The 25,124-nt window shown below is 39.2% G+C and overlaps 1 protein-coding gene across 1 annotated transcript in view; it reads left to right on the top strand.

The window, feature by feature from the left end:
* The window catches only part of LOC307121122 (uncharacterized protein), an 81,190-nt gene extending 58,208 nt beyond the window's left edge, over positions 1-22,982 (top strand). Inside the window, exons 3-5 of the mRNA XM_079808575.1 lie at positions 18,988-19,116; positions 19,257-19,329; positions 20,167-22,982. Coding sequence (XP_079664701.1) covers positions 18,988-19,116; positions 19,257-19,329; positions 20,167-21,179 — 1,215 coding nt within the window. The 3' untranslated portion in view covers positions 21,180-22,982. The remainder of the gene's footprint in view (positions 1-18,987; positions 19,117-19,256; positions 19,330-20,166) is intronic.
* The last annotated feature ends 2,142 nt before the right edge of the window (positions 22,983-25,124 follow it).

Here is a 25,124-nt window from a genome sequence, read left to right as displayed (position 1 = left end):
TATTTTATGAACATAGACACTGTCTTCCATCATTGCAACCGTCAATTAATTAGTTCATATATTTATTTTATTTCAGCTTCATTTCAATTAGCGAAAATGATTTTTAATAGTTTTAGTTTCAGTAAACAATAACAACACTGATCTCCACTCAGCCCTGTTGGTATGTATGCATGGCTGTCTTCTCTCTCTTGTTTGTGTGTGTTCATGTCCTTCCTTCAAGGCTGAAGTGGTGGGGGGATTGGCTACATACACGGGAGAGAATTTCATGCCAGCACCACACACACACACACACACACACACACACACACACATACACACACTCACACACATCCACAGCAGTCTTCCCAGCAGGGTGTGGAGAGTCTAACCTTGTTTTGCGCCTCTCTTCTGCTTGGGCACATTCAATGATTTTAACCATTTTTAAAAGCTCTAAGTGGGTCAACTGTACATAAATGTGTCTGAGAGAAATACAGAGACAGATAGACAAAGGGAGAACAGGTCACTGCTACCACAAGAGCACATTTACCCACATTTTATCTGCGGAGTTCGTGCCATGCATGTGTTTGTGTTTGTTCATAGGTAGTTAGTCCTGCAGTGTGATGTTATAGTCCATATAAAACTGTGATTCGTGAACTAATGACTCTTCTGAACCAATTATTTTCAATGTGTTGGTCAAAAAGATTCATGAAGCAGCCTCGACCTCGCTCATTCTGTGAATCCTTCAGAGCCATTGCTAAATTCACAACTGTCTGATTCTCACTCTCCCTCACTAAACCGTGAATATTTTTGGTATTAATCTCTGATTCGAAATGAACAAGGAAACATTTCTGTGACTGGAAGTTTCATGCACTTATTTTGGTGCATAAATTAATAATTATATTCTATCACAACTATAAAACCACAGTTTTATATAACTTAAATCATTGTATCATATATATACCAAAACATCACTTCATCATAGCACACAGCAGTGACTGTTGTTAAAAGCTTAAGAAAATGTGAACCGACTGAAACAAGTCATTTGGCTCTTAAAAGTTTTTTTTTTTTTTTGAGCTAATGGCTCACATTTAGTCTAGTCTAGTCTACTTTCCTGATGCATCAACTACCATTATGTCTTACAGCCCAGCCCTTATTGAAGAGTTCATATTAAGGACACAAATGATATCTTGATTTATTGTAATGAAACTGACAAGGAGGTCTTAGACTAAATGCCTCCTTTAATTTTATTCAGTGTGTGCAAGAAAGAAGCCTTGTTGTGTCAGCTTCTGTGCTTTGTGCTCAGAGGAGACAGAAAAGAGAGACAGAGATAGAGAGGACATTCAGCAATCCAACCCCTCATCAGTATTTTATTAAGAGAACGAGAGGGTTTTGCAGCCAAGACCTGCTTTCCACACATACAAATGCATATTCCTGCTCTTCAAACTCACATTTACAGCTGCCAGAATCTGCAGACGTACTCTCAGTCAATGTCAAACACATTCACCCATCCTCTCTGATTATGTTTTGTGTGTGTGTACAGGTTTGTATTACATTGTGGGCACCATAAGAATAGTAAAACCTGAAATCACCTTCATTGTGGAGACCAGCCCGTGGAAATGGAAAGGGAAATGGATTAATAAATCATTTTATTTTTTTTAATGAAAGTTTTCTCTGTTGGGTAGGTTTAGGGCTGGTTAGTGTAGGGGGATAGATTATACAGTTTGTACAGTATAAAAACCATTGTCTATGGAGAGTCCCCACAAAGATAGTAAAACCGTATTTGTGTGTGTAAATGTTATTTTGCTGTTTTAGCAAGAACAGCAACGATTAAATCCATCTGCACCAAATTCTCCCTCTCTGTCTGTTCAAAGGCAGCTCATGTTTAATTCTCTCATTTTTCATCTTACTGCTGAGGGAGTGGGGGGGGGGGGGGGTGGATGGATGCTAGAGGAAAAGAGAGGGAGACTGTGAGCATAGAGACACTGAGAGAGTCTGACTCCAGACAGGAGAATGAGGCAGACATACAGAAAAAGCATAGTGTGTGAGCGTCGATGGGAAAGAGAGAGTATGTGAGTTTAGTGGTGAGGGAAGGAGGGAGGGAGAAAGTGGAGGCGGAAAGGGAGAGACGGACAGGAGGCAGACAGAGTGAGACAGTCTTGGCGACTGAGTTCTGGGAGCTGCTTTGCACACACACACACACAGACGCTCTAAAACTATCTAAGTAATATACACACTCTCTAAATAAATCCTCCTACGCAAGAACTCTGATTGTTTAATATCAATGGACTAGCTCAGATTTATTCAATACTGAGGGCGAAAACAGCATCTCTGATGTTCTTGCATTTTCGTCTGTTTAGGATGTGTACAGTGTGAATATTATGTCGAAGCAAATTATGTTTATCTTAAAGAAAGCCAGCACCAGCACACTTTTCAAGCATTTAGTAAATTAGGTCTTAATTGTAAAAATAAAAGACATATCTGGTGGTCAGTCTTTGCTTGGAATAAAAACCAAAAAGACAGCATGTAATGTATGATTGCCCGTTTCCACCACATAAGAGCATCAATTATGACATGAAATGTTGAAATTATGAAATAAAAAGTCACAATTATGACAAACATAACTGACATAAGTCGAAATTAAGAGAATATCATAATTAAAATAAGACAAAATGCCAATTTTAAATTCTACTTAATTATGACTTTTCGTGTCTTAAGTGGCGGAAATGGGCTTCCATTATAATAATACCAAAACGTTACATTATTATGCCAATATGTCTCTACGACGAGTGTCAGTTTGAGTGTTTTAGCTGGTGAATCATTTACTCATTGACAGATACAAGTCAATCATTGTTCACTACTGAAAACGAGGATTATCTTTTGTATCATTGCCGTTGCAAACCTACCAGGAGTCATCAAATCCTTGTTCATGAATGAGATGCCTCATGCAGTATCGATTCTTTGAATTCACATTCAAAAAAGTGACTCATTCAGTGAAGTGTGTGTTTTCATTCGGTAGTTCCAATCAGAAATGCTTACATCCCATACTCAAATGCTATTGGCTTGCGTTCTAGTCAGTCTTCGAAAGCAGGAAAAGCCAAGCAAGCGAGTGCTTCAAACGGGAGAGACTGTCTCACTCTGTATCAGCATACTGTAAATTCCTGTTTAGTCTATAATTCCCGGCTGAAGTTGCTGAACTGCTCTCTTTGTGTATTTAGCATCAGTTTATACAAACTAGGCTACACGACCAGCCATGTGTGTGATGACTTTTGGATTTGGTTAGACACTGTGTTTCTGTTAAAGCGGGTTATATAAATGTCAGATAGAGTTTAACGCAACCGTGTGTTGACAGTGATGAAGTCGTGTGTTGACAGTGATGACTGGCTGCTTGACAGCTCTAGTGTATCCACTTGCTAGATATGGTACATTTCTGTGTGTAAATGGTGTTTTGTTTTTTTATCACGTGTTTGTTCATGTCTCCGTTATGTCAAATCTATGTAACTTTAATAGTGACCATGCTAGCTCTGTTTTATGTCAGTGCCTCTGTATGTGATGGTACAGATGTGTGTTTGAGATAAAACAGCATTCAAAAATGCATTTAACTAGAGATAATGTGATTTTATTTCTGATTGGAACAGGACGGAACTTGATTTGACCCATTGGGATTTGCTTGGATCATTACATGTTAAGCTGATATTATTGTGAACTACCAGCTGGTGGAAACATCATTTCTGAGGCATAAAAAGTACATTTTGAGTAGCAAATACTTCAGTTTATGTCTATTCATTTTATGTTCAAATATTTTTATTATAGTTCATTATGATGAATGATCATAAGTCTATATTTCAGTTGAGTGGCACGCCCTCATCTTCAGAAATCATGAACAAAACTGCACAAGCTAAAAGAAAATATGACCCAGACTATGTTAAATACTGGTACGGGCTCACTTTCAGTGAGGATGTGCTTTGTTTAGTGAATTATTGTTTGCTGAGAGTATGAAAGTCAAAAGTTCAGGGTGGCACCAAAGTTAAAGAGACATTTAGAAACCAAACACTCAAAACTATAAAGACAACAAGCCTGTTGTGAGTCTAATCTGAATATATTATGACAAATTATCCATTTGTAGTTAAGACTAATACCATTTAATGTTGGATTACAGGACATTTTTGTTTACTTTTGAACAATTTCGAGTCTGTGTTGGGTCACCACCCTGTGTTCTAATATAATTTCTGAGCCTGAAGCGAAAGCAGTTGAGAAGCAGTGATCTAGACAGCAGCGCTTGCTGTGGTGGATGCTGATTCAGTCTTTTCTCCTCTCAGCGCCTTCCTGCTCCTCTTTGGGTGTTTCTTTCTCTTTCTCTCTCTCTTTCTCTCTCTCTCTCTCTCTCTCTCTCTCTCTCTCTCTTCTACCATTCATTCTGTCTGACATGCAGTCGTTTGTTGTTGTCTTTTCCTCGCCTTCTTCCAGACACCCTGTGGAGAGAGTGATGAAGGAGAATACATGAGAATACAGAAGAGGGAGAAAATGACGAGGAGGGAGAGGAAAAAAAGAGAGTGATGGCGTAAAACTAGCGCTGAACGTTTGAGCCTTTGTTCTACTTTTATGTTAAGCAGGAATGAAAAATGCTGCGGTGCGGTTAGAGAATTACCAGATCTGAGTCTGATTTGTGCATTTAAATGTGTGCTGTAGCTTTAATAAGGACGTGTTGTCTTGAGCAGGTTAAAGATATCAGTCAAGTGCAGCGTGTCACTGTCCACATAATTGATCTCTCTCTCTCTCTCTCTCTCTCTCTCTCTCTCTCTCTCTCTCTCTCTCTCTCTCTCTCTCTCTCTCTCTCTCTCTCTCTCTCGTCCTCTTCTCTCAGCCTTCCCCATCCATCTCATCTGTCCCAATAATGCCCTCCCAGCTATAAATATGTTATTATAAGGGTGTAGAATGCAACAATCACAAAGCATCTATAAAATTGCGATCATTTACTGGTGGTTGAACGAAACAAATGTTCAAGTGGCTAATATCAGAGCACCATATCATGGTGGAGCATCGTGTATGCCAAAGTATATCCTTCTTTTAGATCGAAAAAGCAATTTCAGGCTATTTTGGAAGTATCTAGGAATTCATAATAGTTTTTTCAACCATGCAAAAGAGTACAAAGTAATGGAAAGTCACGGAAATGTCTGTAGTGAAGATGCATTTTGTAGTTGCGCTCTGCTCTAAATATTTAATCAGCTAGATATTGCTCTTCTGTAGAGGAAAACACGTTCTCATAGTGATGTCTGAACATTACAAAGCATTGCTTTAAGTAATTCTTTTGAAAGAATCAGTCAAACTGGTTCACCATTTGATTTATAATGATTCATTTACAAATCAATTTAAATTTAAAATTATTTTTTTTTGTTTTCTTGAATCAGTTTTCTTGTAACCACAGATAAATAAAAAGACCATTGTAAATCCATTGGTCATTTACATGAGCAGACTGTCACCATCTAAATCTCTTCAATCTCTTCAAACAACCAACCTATCAACACCCACATTTATACACTCATGCAAACATCCTCCTCATGACTAGAAGTTATTCTAGCAGGCATATTGTAGAGCACAAAGTGAATTCTTTCAGATTGTGCAATGCTTAAGGTTCAGTCATAACACTGGTTTGTTTTGCGAAATCTTTTCGATTAATGCCACAAGCCGTAGACACACCCAATCCTTTACTCCCATTGGCTGAGGAACACACTGAGGGGCGTGGCTAAGGTCCACTAATCTAACTAGTCGCCCACTTGTAGACATTACTCCCACATATGTGTTTGTTCCTGTGTGTGTTGTATGCGTGTTCATGTTTGTCTATCCCGGTTGGGACTTCAACCTGAATGCACACAGACTCAAGGGGACTTGAGGTCCCCATGAGGAGACAAGCTTATAAATCGTACAGAATGAGTTATTTTGAAAATGTAAAAATGCAGAACGTTTTCTGTGATAGGTAGGGTTAGTGTAAGGTTTGAATATACAGTTTGTACAGTATAAAAACCATTACGTCTGTGGAGAGGTCCCACAAAGATAGCGAACCAGGCGTGCGTGCGTGCGTGTGTGTGTGTGTGTGTGTGTGGTCAGACTGACATTATTTAAAAACCTATCTCGGCTTGACCTGCGTAAATTAAATATTCATTATACAGTATGTGGGTTAAAAAAAAGTGTGTAGTTGTAGATACTTAGGTCTTCTTAAAGATACAACAACCAGCAATAGATTTAGTTAATTTTGTTTGTTTGCATTTATTTGATCTAAAATACAGTAATAACTGCAATATTGTGAAAGATTATTACAATTTAAAATACCTTGCTATGCCATGCTGATTTGCTGCTCAAGAAACATTTCTGATTATTATCAATATTGAAAACAGTTGTTTTGGGGGAAACCAGGATACTTTTATTTTCTGTATTTTTTGAAAAAGAACAGCATTTCTATTAAATGTTTTGTAACATTAATTAAACATCAATTGAATTCCTCCTTGCTAAGTAAAAGTATATTAATAAAAGTACTGACACCAAACTTTTGAATGATAGTGTGTCTAATTTTTTGTTTATGATAATGCTGGATGAATCTTACATGTATACAAAATATAACACTAACATTTTGCAATAACTTACTTTACTAAATCATTTAGACAAGATTAAAACCCGGATTAAAGTTGGCAGTCCAAATGTTCCGAAAGTGAATGCATCTCCTACATTCTATCCCTTTTTATTCCCTCCCCAACAGGGGATCATCACACACACACACGTTCATTCCTGCCTCCCCTGTCGCACTCTTGCAGAGGAACATATGGGCGAGAATGTGGCATGCATAATTTAACAGATCACCAATAACATGTTAACACCATTCTAATTCAGCCTCATTTATTTTTTCCAGCATGATTTGTTCTTATAACTTTAAGATTTGCTCATCGAAACATCCCCTTGAATCATTAAATTGTTGTACATGAGTCAAGTACTCCATATAATGCCTTTTAAATTGCACTTGAGGTGCTTGGTGTTTCGCTGCTTAATACAAGTAGCTAATAGGGTTGAATAAGGACGTTTCATTCAAGTTTCCTTCTTTAAATAGCAATAGATAAACGTAACGCTATGCCACTGTGGCCCCTTAGCGTGTGATTCGTGTTTGCGTGTTTGACATCTGTCAGTTTTAATAGTGGCGGCTCCTCCACTCATCCCATGGGGCTTTATCTTCCACTCAGCACACAAATCTCCCAATCAATTTACCAAATGAAACCGGGTGTGCAGTGCTTAAAAGAACAGTCCATGCTTACTGAGCATGAGAGTGAGATGGAACGAGAGAGAGAGAGAGAGAATATTGTTTATGTGACCTGTTCCCCGGCATTAACCTAATTCATTCATCCAGGATTACAATGCTTTATTAAAGGAACAACGGAGGGTGAAAGAGAGTGAAAACGAGAAGAGGCTCACGAAACTAAGACAGAATAAGAGATAGAGGGAAGGGTTAAAGACAGACGGATCGATCTTGAAAAGGTTGATTCTGCATTAAAAATGTGTTGTGACACTAACCTTCTATTATTCAGTAAGAAAGTTAATGTATATCATAAGCTTTAAAGTGGGGAAAAAATTTACTTAGCAAGAAAAAAAGATAAATGTAACATTTGTCTTAGGCTTTTGCAGCATTTACAATAGCAACTCTACACAAAAGAACTTGTTAAAGGGTTGATATCTATTGTTACCCATTTTATCCTCAGAATTCACAAAGCCATAGATGTATCGGTTATCTATCGATATTGATATCTGATTGATCAAAAATAAGTGGTAACTTATTCCACAATTATATGATGTTTTGACTGTAGTGAGATGGACTTTGTAACGACGTCTTTAGTACCTTTTAAGGGTCTTGAGAGTGAATCATGCATTGTGCCAATTGTGCCTTTCTGAGCCATCGGATTTCAACTAAAATATCTTCATTTGTGTTCCGAAGATGAACGGAGGTCTTACGGGTGTCGAACGACATGAGGGGAAGTAATTAATGACAGAATTTTCATTTTTGGGTGAACTAACCCTATAAGGCCGGTTCATACAGAGTGTGTTTTTCCGTTCCACTGCGCTACTTTTCCATAGTTTTTCACACACGCCAGATGGACGTGTTTGACTGTTGCGCTCGCGTCTTTTGCAGCGTCCCGCACACGACACGGCCCTCTAAAAATGCTGCGCTCAAAAAAAGAAGTTAACATTTTAAAAAACACATTTCGGGGCCTTGTGTTTTATACCCATTCCACTACCCGCATCTCACGTTTTTCAAAGCAAAAACACATTCTGTGTGTGTGAATGGCTCCTTAAAGGATCTCCACATTCCTCCTCCCCTTCCTGATCTGACTGGGAGTGGACATAGCAGGCACATAAAAACACTTTGTTTTTTATAGATCCTCTCACATTTCTGCATCATGACAAGATGGGAGTGAAATACTGGATAAATAGCTGGAGAAAGTGCTCAAGGACGGGTGTGTGTGTGTGTGTGTGTGTGTGTGTGTGTGTGTGTGTGTCTACATGTTATCAGTGGATTTAAATTGCTAAGCTTGCACAAGGAAATCCAAGGTTTGGTGGATCCCAAGGTCTTTCTCCAATAAGGATGAAAGATTACGATGAACTGGCTGAAGATGTCATGGAACAAACACACACTTCGCGTATTATTATTATTAATATGATTACACATCTCTTTTAAATACATGATTTTGATTGGTCAATCTTGGCCAGTTTCTGTGTAATGATAAACTGTAAATGGTAAACTATATATTTGACTTTTGTCCCTGGCAAGCATGTTTTTGTGCTTCAGTGTTCTTCAAAGTAATAATGTGTATTTAGCATTATCTTACAGTTCCATTCAAAAGTTTGGGGTCAGTATTAATTTCCATAAAATTATCTTTTAAAAAATCTTAGTTTTATATAGGATTAATCAAAATAAACACATATAAAGACATTTATAATGTTACAAAATGTTTATTTTCAAATAAATGTTCTGAAATGGAAACCAAATCTTAAGTACATTACAAAAACATTTGTGTGCTTAGAGGAAGATAAAGCCCTACAGAATGTGTTATTTTAGGGCGACAACCTGTCATGGTAGCTTTGTGGAGTGTCTTAGAGACTAATAAGCTATGATTACAGGTTTAGAAAGAGCGTCTGAGGTGTTTATAAAGTGTTTGTAAGGGATTGCCTGTTTCATGTAGCTTCTACCAGTCTGATTTAGACAAGGGTGAGTGGTCTAAGCAGCTGATCTATCCTGACAGCAGTAATCCCCCCACGATCCCTCTCAGACTGTGTGTGTGTGTGTGTGTGTGTGTGTGTGTGTGTGTGTGTGTGTGTGTGTGTGTGTGTGTGTGTGTGTGTGTGTGTGTGTGTGTGTGTGTGTGTGTGTGTGTGTGTGTGTGTGTGTGTGTGTGTGTGTGTGTGTGTGTGTGTGTGTGTGTGTGTGTGTGTGTGTGTGTGTGTGTGTGTGTGTGTGTGTGTGTGTGTGTGTGTTTCAGAGGGCATGTGTGTTAGCATAACAGCGGAATGGAGCAGATTGAATGGGGATGGAGTTGAGAGAGAGTTAAATAATAAATAATAAAAGAGTGTCATAATGACCAGTATGAGTAACCTCTAGGGAAGGTGTTATTCTGGTGCTCACATAGAAGTAGAACTGCCTGATATTCATCCCTCTTTGCACACACACTTGTGGTCTACAGGAAGGAAGTTCTGGTGTGCTGTTGACTATTCTTGCAAAGTGAAAGCCAGAGGAGAAGCAGCATGTTCGCTGAGATCTCTCACACCACTGTGGTATTACAAACAACTCTCTTTCTGCCTCTAAACTGGGGGATGAATAATTCAAAACTCAGCTAAGTTCACTAATAACTACACATGTGCTGTGTGTGCTCCTGAAGTGCTTGTTTAAAACATGTTTTTGTGCTTCAGTGATCTTTAAACTAAAATGTGGATATTTAGCATGATCCCTCAAGATACGGACTGAACCTGCTGGGAAGTTTTGTTGTTTAATATTGTGTATATGTTTGGGAAGCCTCATAGGGAGATTGCATCTTCACATAGGGTGAATTCAGGGTAATTGGGACACTTTTTGCCATTGAATGACTTGGAAAAAGTGTCCCAATAAACCTGAATTCACCCTATCTTTTTTATAGAGCGAATTAACAACTGTTCCCAATTATTTCCTTGTGTCTAAGGTTTTACTTGCTTCTTGCGGACTAGCTGGCAGTTCATTTGAGTAAACTGATGAAGAAACATACAAAATAAGGCGTTAAAGGTGCAATTTTAAATTTTAGCGGCATCCAGCAGAGAGGTTGCGAATTGCAACCGTCCACCACTCACCCCTCCCTTTTGGAGCAGAGAAGCTACGGTGGCCGACACAGGACAAAGATGTCGTCGTCTGAGACAGCAGAGAGTAGCTAGCACTCTATAGAGAGGTTTGTCCATTTAGGGCTACTGTAGAAACATGACAGAGCAAAATGGTGACTTCACTGTAAGCGGCCCCGCGGTGTATGGAGATAGAAATGGCTCGTCTAAAGTAATAAAAACATAACGGTTCATTATGTAAGGTCTTTATACACCACTGAAAACATAGTTATGTATATTATATTGCATTTCTGTCAATAGATCCTCCTAAATACTACACACTGCACTTTTAAAGGGTTAGCTCACTCAGAATTCTGTCATCATTTACTCACCATCATGTCGTTCCAACCTGTGTTACATTATTATTTACGCTGGTAGATAATAGTATATGCATAAAGAATGCTGGTAGCAGTTTTGGTTACCATTGAGTTTCATTGTAGATTCTCAGAAAAGATGGGCAAAATTTGTACTTTTTAAAATAATTTTTGCACTTTTTTTCTGACAGTGTATGGACAAAAAATGTATTTCTCAAAATGAAGAATGAAAGGCATTCAGGTTTAGAATGACATGAGGGTGTGTAAATGATGACATAATTTTAATTTTATTTTGGGTAACATTTTAAGGTTTCATTTGTCAACATTAATTAACTACATTAGCTAACATGAACTAACAAACTTCTAAAGCATTTATAACAGTAATCTTTGTTAATGTTAATTTCAACGTTTATTAAAACATTAAAAAAGTTGTATCTGTTAATACTTTAGAAAATGTATTGCTCATTGTTACTTAATGTTAGTTGATGCATCAGATAATGTTAACTATAATGGGACCTTATTGTAAAGCTTTACTGATCATTTAATGAAAATCTAAAAATACGGAATGTTTTTTGTGAGTTATTTTTAGTGGTAGGGCATAGTCAGTTTAAAGGTCCCCTTCTTCGCGATTCCATTGTTCAAACTTTAGTTAGTGTGTAATGTTGCTGTTAGAGCATAAATAATACCTGTAAAATTATAAAGCTCAAAGTTCAATGCCAAGCGAGATATTTTATTTAACAGAAGTTCCCTTTCAAAGCCTACAGCGAACGGCTGGCTTGGACTACATCCTGGTACTTCCTTCTTTAATTACGTCAGTAGAGCAGTAGAACAGACTAACCTCCGCCCACAAAGAAACGCGATAAAGGGGGCGCGGTCTTGTTGCTGTCCCACGTGGAGAACGTGGACGACGGTCGCATGGAGAAAAGGAACTGTTGCGTTGAGTGTGTTTATCGCCATGTCATCGAGACGCTGCTATTTTCATCCAGGAGTCAAATCACCTTTGTTTGGCTTTCCCAGGGACGCTGTAGAGATTATTGAACGCATACATCTCTCCGTTAAGAGGCGTGACCTTTCCAACGTGAGCTAAGCTGCTGTCAAATTACAACACAGGAACCGCTTTCACGTGCGCTAAGCTGTGGTCGAATCACAGCACAGGAACCGCTTGCACAATCAGAACTCGGTACGTATTTCTGAAGGAGGGACTTCATAGCACAAGGAAATCACCAGCCGTTTTTAGGACAGTGGAAACAGCGGTACACAGATAAGTAAATTGTGTGAAAAATACTGTGTTTTTTTACACGCGAAACATGAACACATGTTATATTGCACACTGTAAACACAATCAAAGCTTCAAAAAAACACGAAGAACGGGACCTTTAAAACAATAGAGGTCAATGAAAAGTCTAAACTGATACAAAGGTGTGTGTGTGTGTGTGTTTTAGCAACACACACTGCTCTTCATTTCTTTGTCTCCGATAATGTCTCCCCATTCCCTCCTCTTTATTAGATATGAGCCGGAAGACCTGTGTGCTTGGTATTCTGCACCGCACTCATACATACACATGCACCTGCAAGGTATCAGGATCTCAAGAGAACTACATAGAAATCAAACTCTCTCTCGCCCTGTAAACAGCCCACATCGGAAACAAAGCCCTCCTGTCTGTGTAGTCAAACAGACACTGTGTTTGCCCAGTAGATGAGAAACGCAAAGGCAGAACATGTGATCAGATCAAAAAAGAAGAAATGCCAGAGGTCTGTCCCCCATCAGGGACTATAACACATCAGGGCAGCGAGCAGCCAGTTACAGAAGCCTGTGTTTTTCATAGAAGAGAGAAAGTGGAATACACTTTGTAAATGCATCATGTGAACAAGTAGTCAACCATTAATACATTATCAACCAGTCGCTAGCTAGTGTAATGCAGATATGCTTTTTTTAGAAATTTTGTTTGTTTATATATATATATATATATTATATATAATAATAACTTATAATTCTATATAAATATATTTTAAATGCAATAATTTATAAAAATGATCTAAATTGAATAATTTATAAAAAAATATTTAAATAGAATTTTAAATCAAAAATATGATTGTATATTTGCATATTTTTGTACTATAACCTATCATATATTTGATTTAAAATTCTATTTAAATTTTTTTTTATTATTATTCAATTTAGATAATTTTTATAAATTATTGCATTTAAAATATATTTAAATAGAATTTTAAATCAAATATTTGATAGGTTATAGTACAAAAATATGCAAATATACATATACAATTATATATATTTATATTAATTATATATATAAAAGTTGTTAACCAATTTATTATATACTTTTTTTTAAATGTTGAATTAAATTGTACTAACCTCTATTGTCTGTTTTATATATTAATTCATTTTAATTATATTTAAATATTTTTAATTAAATTAACAAACTTAGTGGATTTAAACACATTCAATTTAATCTTAAATAAACAAATTAACATAATAATTATGAATTATTTACATTTGTAAATATGTATTCTCCATTGAGCAAATACATTAGTTGATTGTATTGGTCTATAAACTCGTGCATTAAGTATTTTGATTGATCACGTTTCTATTGAGCTGCTTTTTGCGCTAGATATCAATTGTCTATTTAGTTAACATTTTTAGAAAAAAAAAAAAGAGATTTAAACAGTGTGGAGGGTATTCATGCTAGCAGTATAAGACATGATAACAGTAAAATGGCTTAATAAAACACTCAGTCAGAAGCAGTTGAAGGCCGACCGTGTTGTCTTTGTGTTGTAGTGTAGCGGCTAAGCAGAGCCCGTCCCGAGTGACCTTGCCCTGAGGTGGAATGGAGGGAGGAGGGTGGACAGGAGTGGGGTGGGTGGGTGTGTGGGGGTGTACACAGATGGTGGAGAATATGGTTCCAGGGTATTTCGGAGGGGCCTAGCTTGGACAAACGCAAATAAATAAGCCTCTGCATCCAGCACAGAGAAAGAGAGCCGCATTGTTATAGAACTGCTGAGACGGGTCTTTGAAGAGAGCCAAGGTAAAGTAAAGCAATTCAAGAATTTACAAAGTAATAATTAGAATGGTCCGCCAGGGCCGAAGGTGTCGAGAGCGGTGCAGACGATATCGGAGGGAAGGTTTTGACGTAGCCCCATGCGGTTCTGTGGTTCTGTGTTCTGCAAGGTTGAGGACACAGAGCCCAGCTGCGGCAGGAATGAATGCTGAATAAATTAAGCGCACTGCCAAGTTAACACTAGCCTGGCAGAGGCTCTTTCCCTCTAAGCCCAGGTGTGTGTGAATGTGTGTACTGTACGTGTGAGAACATTTTTAATGTGCAAATATGTTTTGTGCGAATGCAATATGTGGGCATGCTTTATCACACAAGTGTGTGTGTGTGTGTGTGTGTGTGCACATCTTACTCTTTCCAGTGTCTGGCACTGGTAGGGGGATGGGTGTATGTGTGTGTGTGCGCAGAAGTGCGTGCCAGGAACAGTTCGGGAATTTGAGGCGGTATTTCAAAGGGTCCCAGGATAGTTAGCAAGCTTCAAAGCAGCAATACTGGAGCTTGTTCTCTCCTTCACATCCATCCACCCACACACCTACAATCTTTATTCGCTTTCCCCCCTCTTTAACAGAATTTTTTTTACCTAAAATCTATTTTTACATGTGTGAACAAAACATGTGGATATCCTAAGCGCCCCAAGGATTTTTTTTGTTATGGTGTGTATATGGTAGGCATGGCACAATGTGGTTAACCAGGCTGGCATGAAGGCTGGCTCTTGTCTCCAAGCCACACAAATAGAGAGGGAGAGACAGAAAGAGAGAGCTGATATGCGTTGTTGTGGAAGTAGGTCAGGCGTCACATTCATTAACATCCTCCTCTCATGCCCAATGATGTGAGCCGCTCCCACTATCACACACACATGTACATGTACATATCGCTGTGTGTGTGCACACGCATAAATCAGGGCATGCATAACTTGCATGTTAAATATTATCAGGGCTTATCAATTCAAGGCAGACGCTTGTATTCAGCATGGATTTCTAAGAAAAAAATGTTGGTACATTGTGTCGGTCATCATTTCATCGCGTTTTAACCCCACCATCAAGGCAATAGACGTAAACAAACTTGGTTACCGTGGAGATAAAAGCAGTACTTAGTGTCTGCCAGCTCTCTGGACAGCTGGACTTCTGCCAGAACGGCACAGCGGAGCGCTCTACACAACTCTGTCCCACTTTCTTTCGCACGCTTTCCTCGCATGCACTCTCTCTTTCTGTCTCGCGCCCTCTTCCATTATCCACTCCACTTTCTAATTCTACCTGCTTTGCAAAAGTTGTGTGCCTGAGTCAGTCCCTTTCTCCCCTCTTATGTCGTCTCCTTCTTCGCTTTCTGCCCACTCCATTCATCCTTGTCTCATTCTTTCCTAACTCTTGCAGTCATAAGCTTTCCCTCTTTCTCTGTCCCTCCCCCTCTCTACTCTTAGCAAGGTCACTTGGAGTTGCATGACAAAGCGACTTCACTGACATTTAGCAACAACCCCTCTCTCTCTCTCTCTCTCTCTCTCTCACTCTCTCCCTCTCTCTATCTCCCTCCTTTCCTTCCTGTAGTCCTGCACTGCTGCTTCTCAATCATTTTCCCATGGCAATTAGCTAAAGCCTGGAAAATGGACCTAAATATAGATAGATTCGACTTGTTTTTGGCAAATAAAACCTTACTTGGTTTTTAATTTGGGATTTCAATGCAAGGATGTAACCAAAAGTCCAAGATTGGTGGAATGTAATATTATGAATGAGAGTGTCAATGGTAAAACAACCAACCATAGTTCACTTTATGTATGTGCGGTTTTGGAGCAGGTATGAAATTAGAACACCACAAAGAAAAGAAAAAAGTATAAAAGGATAAATCTTTTAAAACTACCGTATTGTTCTGAATATCATGTTTTTTTGTTAGAAATGCATCTGAAAAAATGGGTTTGTCTTATATTCAGGGTCTAGACTTTTACTTGTCAATAATACACCCACAACAATAGATGGCGCCAAATGCACGCAAAACGAAGAGTTTAGATTCTCTGCCCAAGCCCGAACTTGACCCGCGGGCCGGGTCGGACCGATATTTCCCGCGACTATCTTAGGTAGGGCCGGGCCCTTGATCGAGTATTTGTGTTTTTTTAATCATTACTTTATTAGCCTAATTGGGTGGGGAGAAAGCTATGCCATAATCAGAAATATTATATATATTTTTAGCAAAGTCAAAATATCAAAGTAACAAATGTGTACAAAGTTACGTTTCTTCATTCGGATCCATTTGCGATTCATTCCATTCTGGATAAACAAACAACACAGTTTACAGGCTTCGTCCTTGTTGCATTATTCATTAAAGGGATAGTTCACCCTGAAATGAAAATAAAGCCATCTTTTATTCACCCTGCTGTTGTTCCAATGTACCATGTCCTTCTATCTTCTATGGAAAGTGTTCAGGAGGCATACTCTAAGGTTTTGCGAGAAAGAAACCTTATTATTCAGTCAAAATACTGAGCTTGGCCGTTACTCTGGGTTTCTTTCTCGCAAAACCTTATAGGATGCCTCCTGAACATTTTCCATGTATGGCACGCGTCTTACTGTATTATTGCGTGATACTTTTGTATCCTTTTTGTAAAGTTTTAGCCTGTCTTTACTGCCATTATATGGAGGAGCATAGGGCATTGGAACAACAGCAGGTTGAGTAAAAGATGGCTTTATTTTCATTTCAGGGTGAACTATCCCTTTAAGATAATTCTAAACAGATTTCTGTAGTTCAAACAACTCGAGGCGTCTTATATTTGGAACATATATTATACATTTATAGTTCAGTTTTAACTATAATAACCCTTGTTCAGATGACACAAGCAAGGTCAAACATGCATGCTCTGGGTTAAGTGATAGAACATCCTTTCATGCTCTGCCGCACGCAAATGCATAAGTGGTTTTATTTCTCTTGTTAGTTTGATATGGGTAATTATGTCTCTTTTATGTGGTTTAGGGCATATTAAGTGCTGTTTTTCATCGTTTGCCTTTAAAATACTTTGTAATTAATGTTATCATCATTCTGCCTGCATGCGCTGTATTCTGCATTTCTAGTTATATTCTGTTTTATTTCATGCTTTTGCTTAATTTTATTTATTAAGACTATTACTTCACTCCACTGCTAGTACTTGTTTTGCAATGCAAACACAATACTGCAATACAAATGAGAGAGAGAGAGAGAGAGAGAGAGAGAGAGAGAGAGAGAGAGAGAGAGAGAGAGAGAGAGAGAGAGAGAGAGAGAGACCAATCCAAATTTACATTTCTTTCCACCCCGATGGATTTGACAGGGTTAAACATATCTCTCTTCCTTTGTTACCGTCTTGTACGCACAGGAACGGTTGCATTCTGTTCGACAATAAAGGCAGATGATTGCTTTGATAACCTCTGCTGCTGTGATATCTAATCTATTAAATGCACGCTGAAATGTGAGTTGCATGAAAAGCTGAGTGAGCGCGCGGAACGGAAAGGGGAGGCGGCTTGACGGACTGCTTTACTTGAAACGTGCGTGTGTAGCTGGAGGCTCTGGAAAGCTTGTGATGTGTTGGTGTGTAGCTCAGGACAGAAGAAAGAATGAAAGAAAGGCTCATCGAGGGCACAATCGGAAACGCTGTTTAACTTGGCGAGCTCTGCCGGATAGAACGCAAGCTGCGTCCTGACAGACTAAAACGTGTCGTATATTCACATATAAGTCACTACTGCTAAGGAGCACACTAATTATTAATATTTGTTCAATACACTAGGCTGACTGGATAGAGAGCAGACTGTGTTTTTAATAAGGGGGTCGATAAAGACAGCGACAGAATTGATCAGCTCTTGGAGGAGGATCAAGCGGTGCTTGAGCTGTTTTTGTTTAGGACTGTGAGAGTGCGCATGCGCCATCTAGCGTTCGCTTAGAGGGAAACAATCTTTTGGATTTGTGAAAGAGTCACTGATTATCATAGTAATCAACTCGCTGTTTTATTGCCTTGAGGGTTGCAGGCATTTGAGTGGCTGACGAAACAGAAACGGTTTAAATCATGTTTCTCCTAAGATTTTTAAGGAACAACTCACCCAGAAAGAAAATTCTGGCATCATTTACTCACCCTCATATTGTTCCAAACCCATATGACTTGTGGTGAATGGTGATCGAAGCTGAGTAAATGATGACAGAGTTTTCATTTTTGGGTGAACTGTCACTTTAAGAAGTAACAGATGTGAGTGTTTTTTTTTTAATAATCATTAGACGTTTTAGCTCTTAATGGCAAACAGAATCATGCACGGACAATTCAGAGGCACAACCCTAACTCAACACGACCAACAAAAGCATCTAAACCAGCTCTTCATTCCTGCTGCACATACCCAAGTGCTGGATCAATATCCATTACCAGCACTAGTGCTGCAGACAAGCCATTCATTTCCACTGCAAAGCACCACGATATTCCCCTTGGGAAGCCGTTTCATCACTCTGCCTGCTACAAGCAAAGATGATTACACCAGATTCATGCTAGGAGTGTCTGTTAGTGCCTCAGATTACCTCTGCTTGTTCTCGAGCTTGATATTAGCTATGTGTGATGCTAAGCATATGTAGTTTAAGATTTAATTGAATTCACACAACATAATAAACCCGGTAATTTCATTTTGTGTTTGTGTCTTTATGACGCGAAGCAGATCTTTCTGTTCTGCCATGGACATGGTATGCCAGACTTGGAGTAGTTATCTCTCTACGTCTTCATAATGGTCTGTGATTAATGTTCTACTCCGGTTACGCCTGAGTGCGAGGTGTTTTCAGGATTCGGATGGGAGTAGGGAGGGAAGAGGGTGGGGAGCTTTTCTTCTGTGGGAATAGGAATATGGGAATGCCTAGCTGAACTGTTCTGGCGGAGGGGTGCATTCAGACAAAGCCAACAAAAACAAACGTCCGTGGCTCTGGGAAGGCAGGGTCTGGTCTGAATCCTCTGTGGTTATTTACAGATGTTTACGACTTTGCTAAGGAAAGAAGCCCTGTTAGAACATGTGGGCTTGGTTGAGATGACCTTTTAAGCAGTGTTGAGTTACGCTGAATGGCGTCATGTCTTTGATCAGGGCGAGATTATGTGTAGTTAGTCACAGTTGTTTGTGTGGGTCAAGTGAAGGTGAGATCATGTCTGTGTGAAAATAATGGCCATTGTTTTGACACATTTGAGGTATGCAGTTACATTTGAAATGTTTGAAACTGAATGCAGGTTTAATAATGTTAAACAAAAATAAAAATCTTTCTTTAACTGTCTGTCTTAGGATCAAGGTGCAGGAATGGTGCCTCATCTTCAGGACGCTCCGTCGGCAGTGCCACGGCAGCCCCAGGGCAGCAGCTACAACATGATGCTTAAGAGTCAGCTAATAAACAAACAGCTTCAACAGCAACAAGTCAGTTCAGACTCCTTGTTGAATGTGTCATTCTCTTAAAGTGCATTTTTGGTGTCTGAATACCTTTTCATTTGCACTTCTTTAGAGGTAGAATTTATTTGCTTTAAATATGCTCATATATTATTGTCTTTTTATTCAAGGAAAAGCAAAGGCAAATGGAGCAAATGAATGGAGGGCATATCACAGACTGCCAACAGGTGGCACCATTTCAAGGTACAGTATCGTCACCACACCACCTACAAGTCTTTTTTTTTCATGGGAAAATTAGGATTTATCAGTAAGTTTGCACAAAAAAAAATCATCTAAATTTATGATATTTATGATAGAATTTACAACCAATTGAAACCACTCATTTAAAAATCACATACCGTAGAAACAAGTCTTTTAAATATATTATATAATTAGAAATTAAATAATTGACTCTAGAAATAGATCAAATATATTTAAAAAAAATTAAATACCACTTATGTGGACATAGTTTGGGCATGTTTTATGCAAATTACTAGCTGTGTTCTCGCTCATTAATGAAGTTTTTGGAGTGAGAACTTTTTCTGTGCACACAAATATGAAATTTATATAAAAGGCCCACTGTTTATTCAGCACCATTCATTTAGCTTTATTCAGTGTCATTCAAAGGTTTGGGTTTAGCAAGATTTTCTTTTTGTTTGAAAGAAAATAATATTTTGCAAAGTGACTAAATATTCCTATGAACTTTCAATTCATCAAAAATCCTGAAAAAAGTACTGTTTTCCACAAAAATATTAAGCAGCACAGCTGTTTTTAACAATTAATAATAATTTGAATGATTTCTGAAGGATCATGTGACACTGAAGACTGGAAAAATGATGCTGAATCACAAGAATAAATTACATTTTAAAATATATTAAAATAGAAAACAGTTATTTTAAATTGTAATAATATTTTGCAAATAAATGCAGCCTTGGTGAGCATAACAGATTTTTAAAAAATCTTACCAACCCCAAACTTTTGAACAGTAGATTACCTAAAAGTGTGCCCTAAGTTATTTATTTTTGGCTTTCTGTCTTGCAGGTCCAGGTCGGCCTCTCCCTCCGGAGTGTGGTGGTTATCCTATGGGAGCTTCTCAACAGACAAATTCCCCAATGCTCTCCCAAAACACTTTACCCACAAACCGGATGGGTCTTTCCTCCAGCTCGGTCTCCCAGATGGGCCCGTCTGTTGGAGGATACATGTGCAGTAAAGGTTCTAAACAACCCCTCTGCCACCCATCGCAAGACTTTGGAATGGCGATGCAGCCAGGCCAGGGCATGATGGGAATGGGCGGCCCTCCACGTCAACCGCTACACCCGGCTCACGGTGTGACGCGACCGGGAATGCCGTGTCCCAACCTAGCAGGTGGTCCCGTGCCGACCCACCACCTGCGGCAGGCGCTACACCAAGGCGGAGCTCTTCCGTCACGTATGATGTTCCCTTCCCAGCAGCAGCCCACGTCACAGTCCCAGCTCTGGCAGCACCAGCAAGGGGTGCAACCGCATATGGACCCTGCGAACCACCAACATCCTTTCCCCGCCGGAGGAGCCCCACCTGGATGCGGGGGTCCTCAGTTTCCACAGCGATCCGGAATGGCAGGTATGCCAGCCAACTTCCCTGGTTCCCGTCCTCCTCCTAATCAAGTAGCCCCTGTTTTGATTGGCAGACCCGACCAGAAGATGCCCACCGCCCAGCCTCTATCCTCCATGTCCCAACAGAGCCTCAGAATGCGAGGTCCGCTTTCCGCTCTAGCTGTAATGAAACCAGGAGGTCCATCCATGATGCACCCAGCTCATGGGATGGCTCCTCCTAGCTACCAGACTGCTTCCGCAAGCAAACACTGTTCACCGCAGGGCTACAACCCCGGACATAAGCTGCCCTCCTATGACTACACGCCACAGCATCAGAGCAATGGGGCAATAACTGGAGGGCTACAAGGACCCGGAGGAGGTGGCGGTGCGGAGGTGGACTTCATTGACACTCTGGTGGGCAACAACGAAGACTGGCTGAACAATCTCACCATGATTGATGAATACCTTGAGCAGAACTCATAGGGCCTGATCAAAAGCTTCCTAGGTTTGAAAATCACTACACACAGCACCAGAACGGGGTCGTGGGGTCATCATTCTGTAAAGGCCCATTCACACCAAGAACGATAACTATATTGTCCACACCAATGGAAGATAACATTCTGTTTATTATAAGTGCGCAGTTACGTTGCCTGCTACTTTAAATGCACGAGGTCTTTAAACTCGGGTGGATTTATCATTCATCAGCTGGAGAAAAAAAGGGATTTCAACGATATTATTCTTCTGTGTCGTTATCGTTATAGTTGTGGTGTAGACTTCCCTATGCTCATAGGATTAGAACGAGTATTACAACTTTATAGTTATCGTCTTTGGTGGGAACAAGCCTTAAGGACATAAAGCATTTTTCGTGGCTAGCATAAGTGAGAATGTATCACACTGCTGAAATGATGCACTGCTGAGCCCCCTAAAATGGCTTTTGGCGGCCAGTAAAACGTGCTTATATTATAAGATGCTCTTTCCTTTTCTCAATGGTTGCTCTTCCATTGCTCTTTGCACTGTATTTTAAAAAGGAGTGGAACACTGATTTATGAAAACATGTGCTTTCCCCAGCAGTGTCAAGAAAGTTCTCATTCAGTTAAAGGGATAGTTCACTCAAAACTGACAATTCTATCATTGTTTACTCGCCCTCATGTCGTTCCAAATCTCCTGTGAAACACAAAAGAAGATATTATGAATTTGGGTCTAAAGCAACACAGACATTCATTGTGTTGACCAAAACACTTTTTCTTTACATGTGGGTGAATAAATGATGACAGAATTGTGATGTTGAACGATCCCTTTAAATGCAGCATGATAACAGTATTGTTGGCAGCCTCATGCCAGACCAGGCAAATCTGTGCAGCTTTTCATTCTCGCTATTTGACAAGCATATAAAAAATAATTTCTGTGACGAACTATTTGAGGGTGTTTCAAAAGGGGCTTGTCCTGTACATAAAGTATTTTGTAAAATATGGTTTCTTAAACTGTAACATACGAAAGAGAAGTACACATATTTATGCTTCTTTTCTGCTGATGAATTCTTCAGAATTTCTTTGTAAATAATTATCAAAAGAATAAATAAAACAAAAATGCAATGATGTAAAAGAAACGAGTGTCACATTTAAAAATTGCAAATGAAATATTTTACACTAGGAAACTCTATTGTAATTTGTATTATGCAAGACGGTATGGTTAGTTTTGGAGTAATACTATGTATTACAATGGTGAAAAATTTGTTATGTTTTTGACATAACTGGACTTCTGGTACTCCAGTCTGGCTTAAGAGGGTTATTTGTTTTGTGTTTTTAAATTGTGAGGTTTGGAGTATAATGTTTCTCAGCCTTGTCACAGCATTTCATTCTGACATCAATTGCACAGTCTAGAGGTTCTCTAAATTGCCATAGCATAATACATTTTACACTAGACACCAGTGTCTTTGTAATAATCTGTTCCATCTAACAAAATGAGGATCTTGATGTTTTCTGGACCAAGGACACTTTTCATCAATTCTAGGGAATGTCATTTGTAAGTGCACACCAGCTACACCGAAACAACAGCCTCCGAGTAGCAGAGAGACAACAATATATAATCACACTACCGATTATGTAAGAGCAACACCTGTCACAGTAAGTGCATAAAACCCACAGTCCTTTGTGCCAGAGTCTTGGGTTTCCAGTAGTTCATGACCATGTAGTTAATACCATGGACTTTAAGACATTCTGATTTGTGATTAATTGTGATTTATTATATTTTGTCTTCATATTTTTAGATTGGAAAATAAACTTGTTTAAAATCAAAAATGTCTCCTTTTTTCACAGTATATCCTTCCATTTCCACTGATGGTGTGACTCAAATGTATGACTACAGTAAAACATATTAGCACCACACCTCATTTAATGTCCAGATGCCTGATAACTACTGTTCTAGACTGATCTATGAACACCAGGGCCAGTATATCGCCTTGTGGCTTCTTAGATAAATTATGAGGAAATATGCTCTTAAACTATTTTTTCACTACTTCTCACTTTCATTTCTGTTCTAGTCTGTTTTGAACAATCTTGCTATTTTTTATAGCATAAAAAAGGTTTGAGGCTGAAGTTATCAAATAGACTGTTTTATTGATCATTATTTTTATAATTATTATTATTATTTTTAGATTAGTATGGAAAAGAGTTTGATTTACATCTTTGGGTTAAACTTATAGGAAAGAGGAGTTTCTACAGAGGTATTTCACTTTCCTGTCATGATTTTATGATTCCTCACATGGTGTTTTCCAGTGTAGATGTGTATTTTCTTAACTAGAGGTAATATGAGAATGGTCATATAGAAAATAATAATGAATCGAATACATTTTTTTGGGATATTGTCTGGTTAAACCTTTATCTTTTGTCACACTTGTATAAGGTCCAAATGTCTTGTATACTGTGTGTGTGTGCGTGATAAACACACATAGCACCCGCAATGTTATTTTTCACCCCCAATGGGAAGGAGGGTTGGGGCACCAAACGTGATATGGATTTACACCAGCATGCGGATTTCCCCTCTTCTGAACATGCTGAAGAATGATGACAGAGACGTTAGAGAGCGGGCTTGATCCTCCCTGCTCCTGGACTTTTAAAGGAGACGTAAGGTGCCATTGGCCAGGGACTCAGAGCCCCATTTCCTTGGTTTCAATAGGAAACCAAATGGGAAACTGGACCCCCATTCAGCTGGCTTTGGTGTCTGGTCAGACTGGCCGGACCTGAACGACCTGGGGTAGCACTGGAGTAGGTGCGGTCTGACTCTGGGACTGTGAGAGTCTCAGAGGATATCATCACTGATCCCCTGATCTATGTCAAGGCAACAGCCACCCACATACGGTGATCTCATGTGCACCACTCTGTTTCTCACTCGTTTTTTAAGAATACTGCACTCAGCGAGGACATCGTCATCTTCACAGTAAAAGCAAGATTGCAAGTTCTTTCTACCAGACTCAACCTTTCCCTCTGTTTTCAACCCAGGTCCCTCACTGTCTGCATCACACCACAGAACAGATCACTGAAACACTGCCACACATCCTGAACGGCTGCCATGCTTACAAGGGAGCACGCCATGACAGAATAGTGGACCTTATAGTGAAAGACGTATCAAAACATCTCTCACCTTCAGTAAAAATGTACAAACACTCTATAGTGTTAAAGCATCCATGTTCCAGCATGGCAATAGTAACTCTGATGCTTTCTCACATCTGTCTGCTAACACACCAGATGTTATTGTGATTAATGAGGAGCTCAGTGAGGTGTTCATTCTGGAGGTGGCATGCACCTTTGACTCTAGCATGGAGGAAGCCTTTATGACCAAGGCCATTAAATACCAGCCGCTCTTAAACACCATCTCAGAGATGGGTTATCTGGGCAGATTACTCGTGTTCATATTTGGCAGCTTAGGACACACACACAGGCTGGTGGTAAGAGGGCTTCAACAACTTGGGATGCCCAAAAAGAGGGCCAAACAGCTAGCGAAGTACTGTGCCCTGTCTGCCATAGGCAGCCGCCATATATGGCGGAGACGCTGTTACTTATACCCATAACACCTGAGAGATGTGCTCTGTGAAGATCTGTGTATGCCACTGGGCCATGATTTTGTACATGTATTTAACTACACCTATAATGTTGATGTCCCTGTAAATCATTTCTTTTAAGTGGACTTAAATAAATTGTTAAAATGTGCGTGTGTGCGTGAAAAATAGATATATTTTCCATCCAGTGAGAAATATACAGTTTCTGTTCTTTTGAATTCCTTATAAATAAATTGACATTTTCTTTGGTACGGTTCCTCTTATTGGTCTTTTATGGTTGTGCCCATTTCATTTTTAGATCAGCAGATTTGCTTCCATATAAAAAGTGGATGTTTTTGCATTGGCAGCTGGTGGTTTTACAAGCTCACCTCCGC

The sequence above is a fragment of the Gobio gobio genome, assembly GCF_949357685.1.
Source record: "Gobio gobio genome assembly, chromosome: 2".
NCBI classification, from domain to species: domain Eukaryota; kingdom Metazoa; phylum Chordata; class Actinopteri; order Cypriniformes; family Gobionidae; genus Gobio; species Gobio gobio.
The sequence above is the reverse complement of the archived record's forward strand: the minus strand, read 5'-3'. Positions and strand labels throughout refer to the sequence as shown.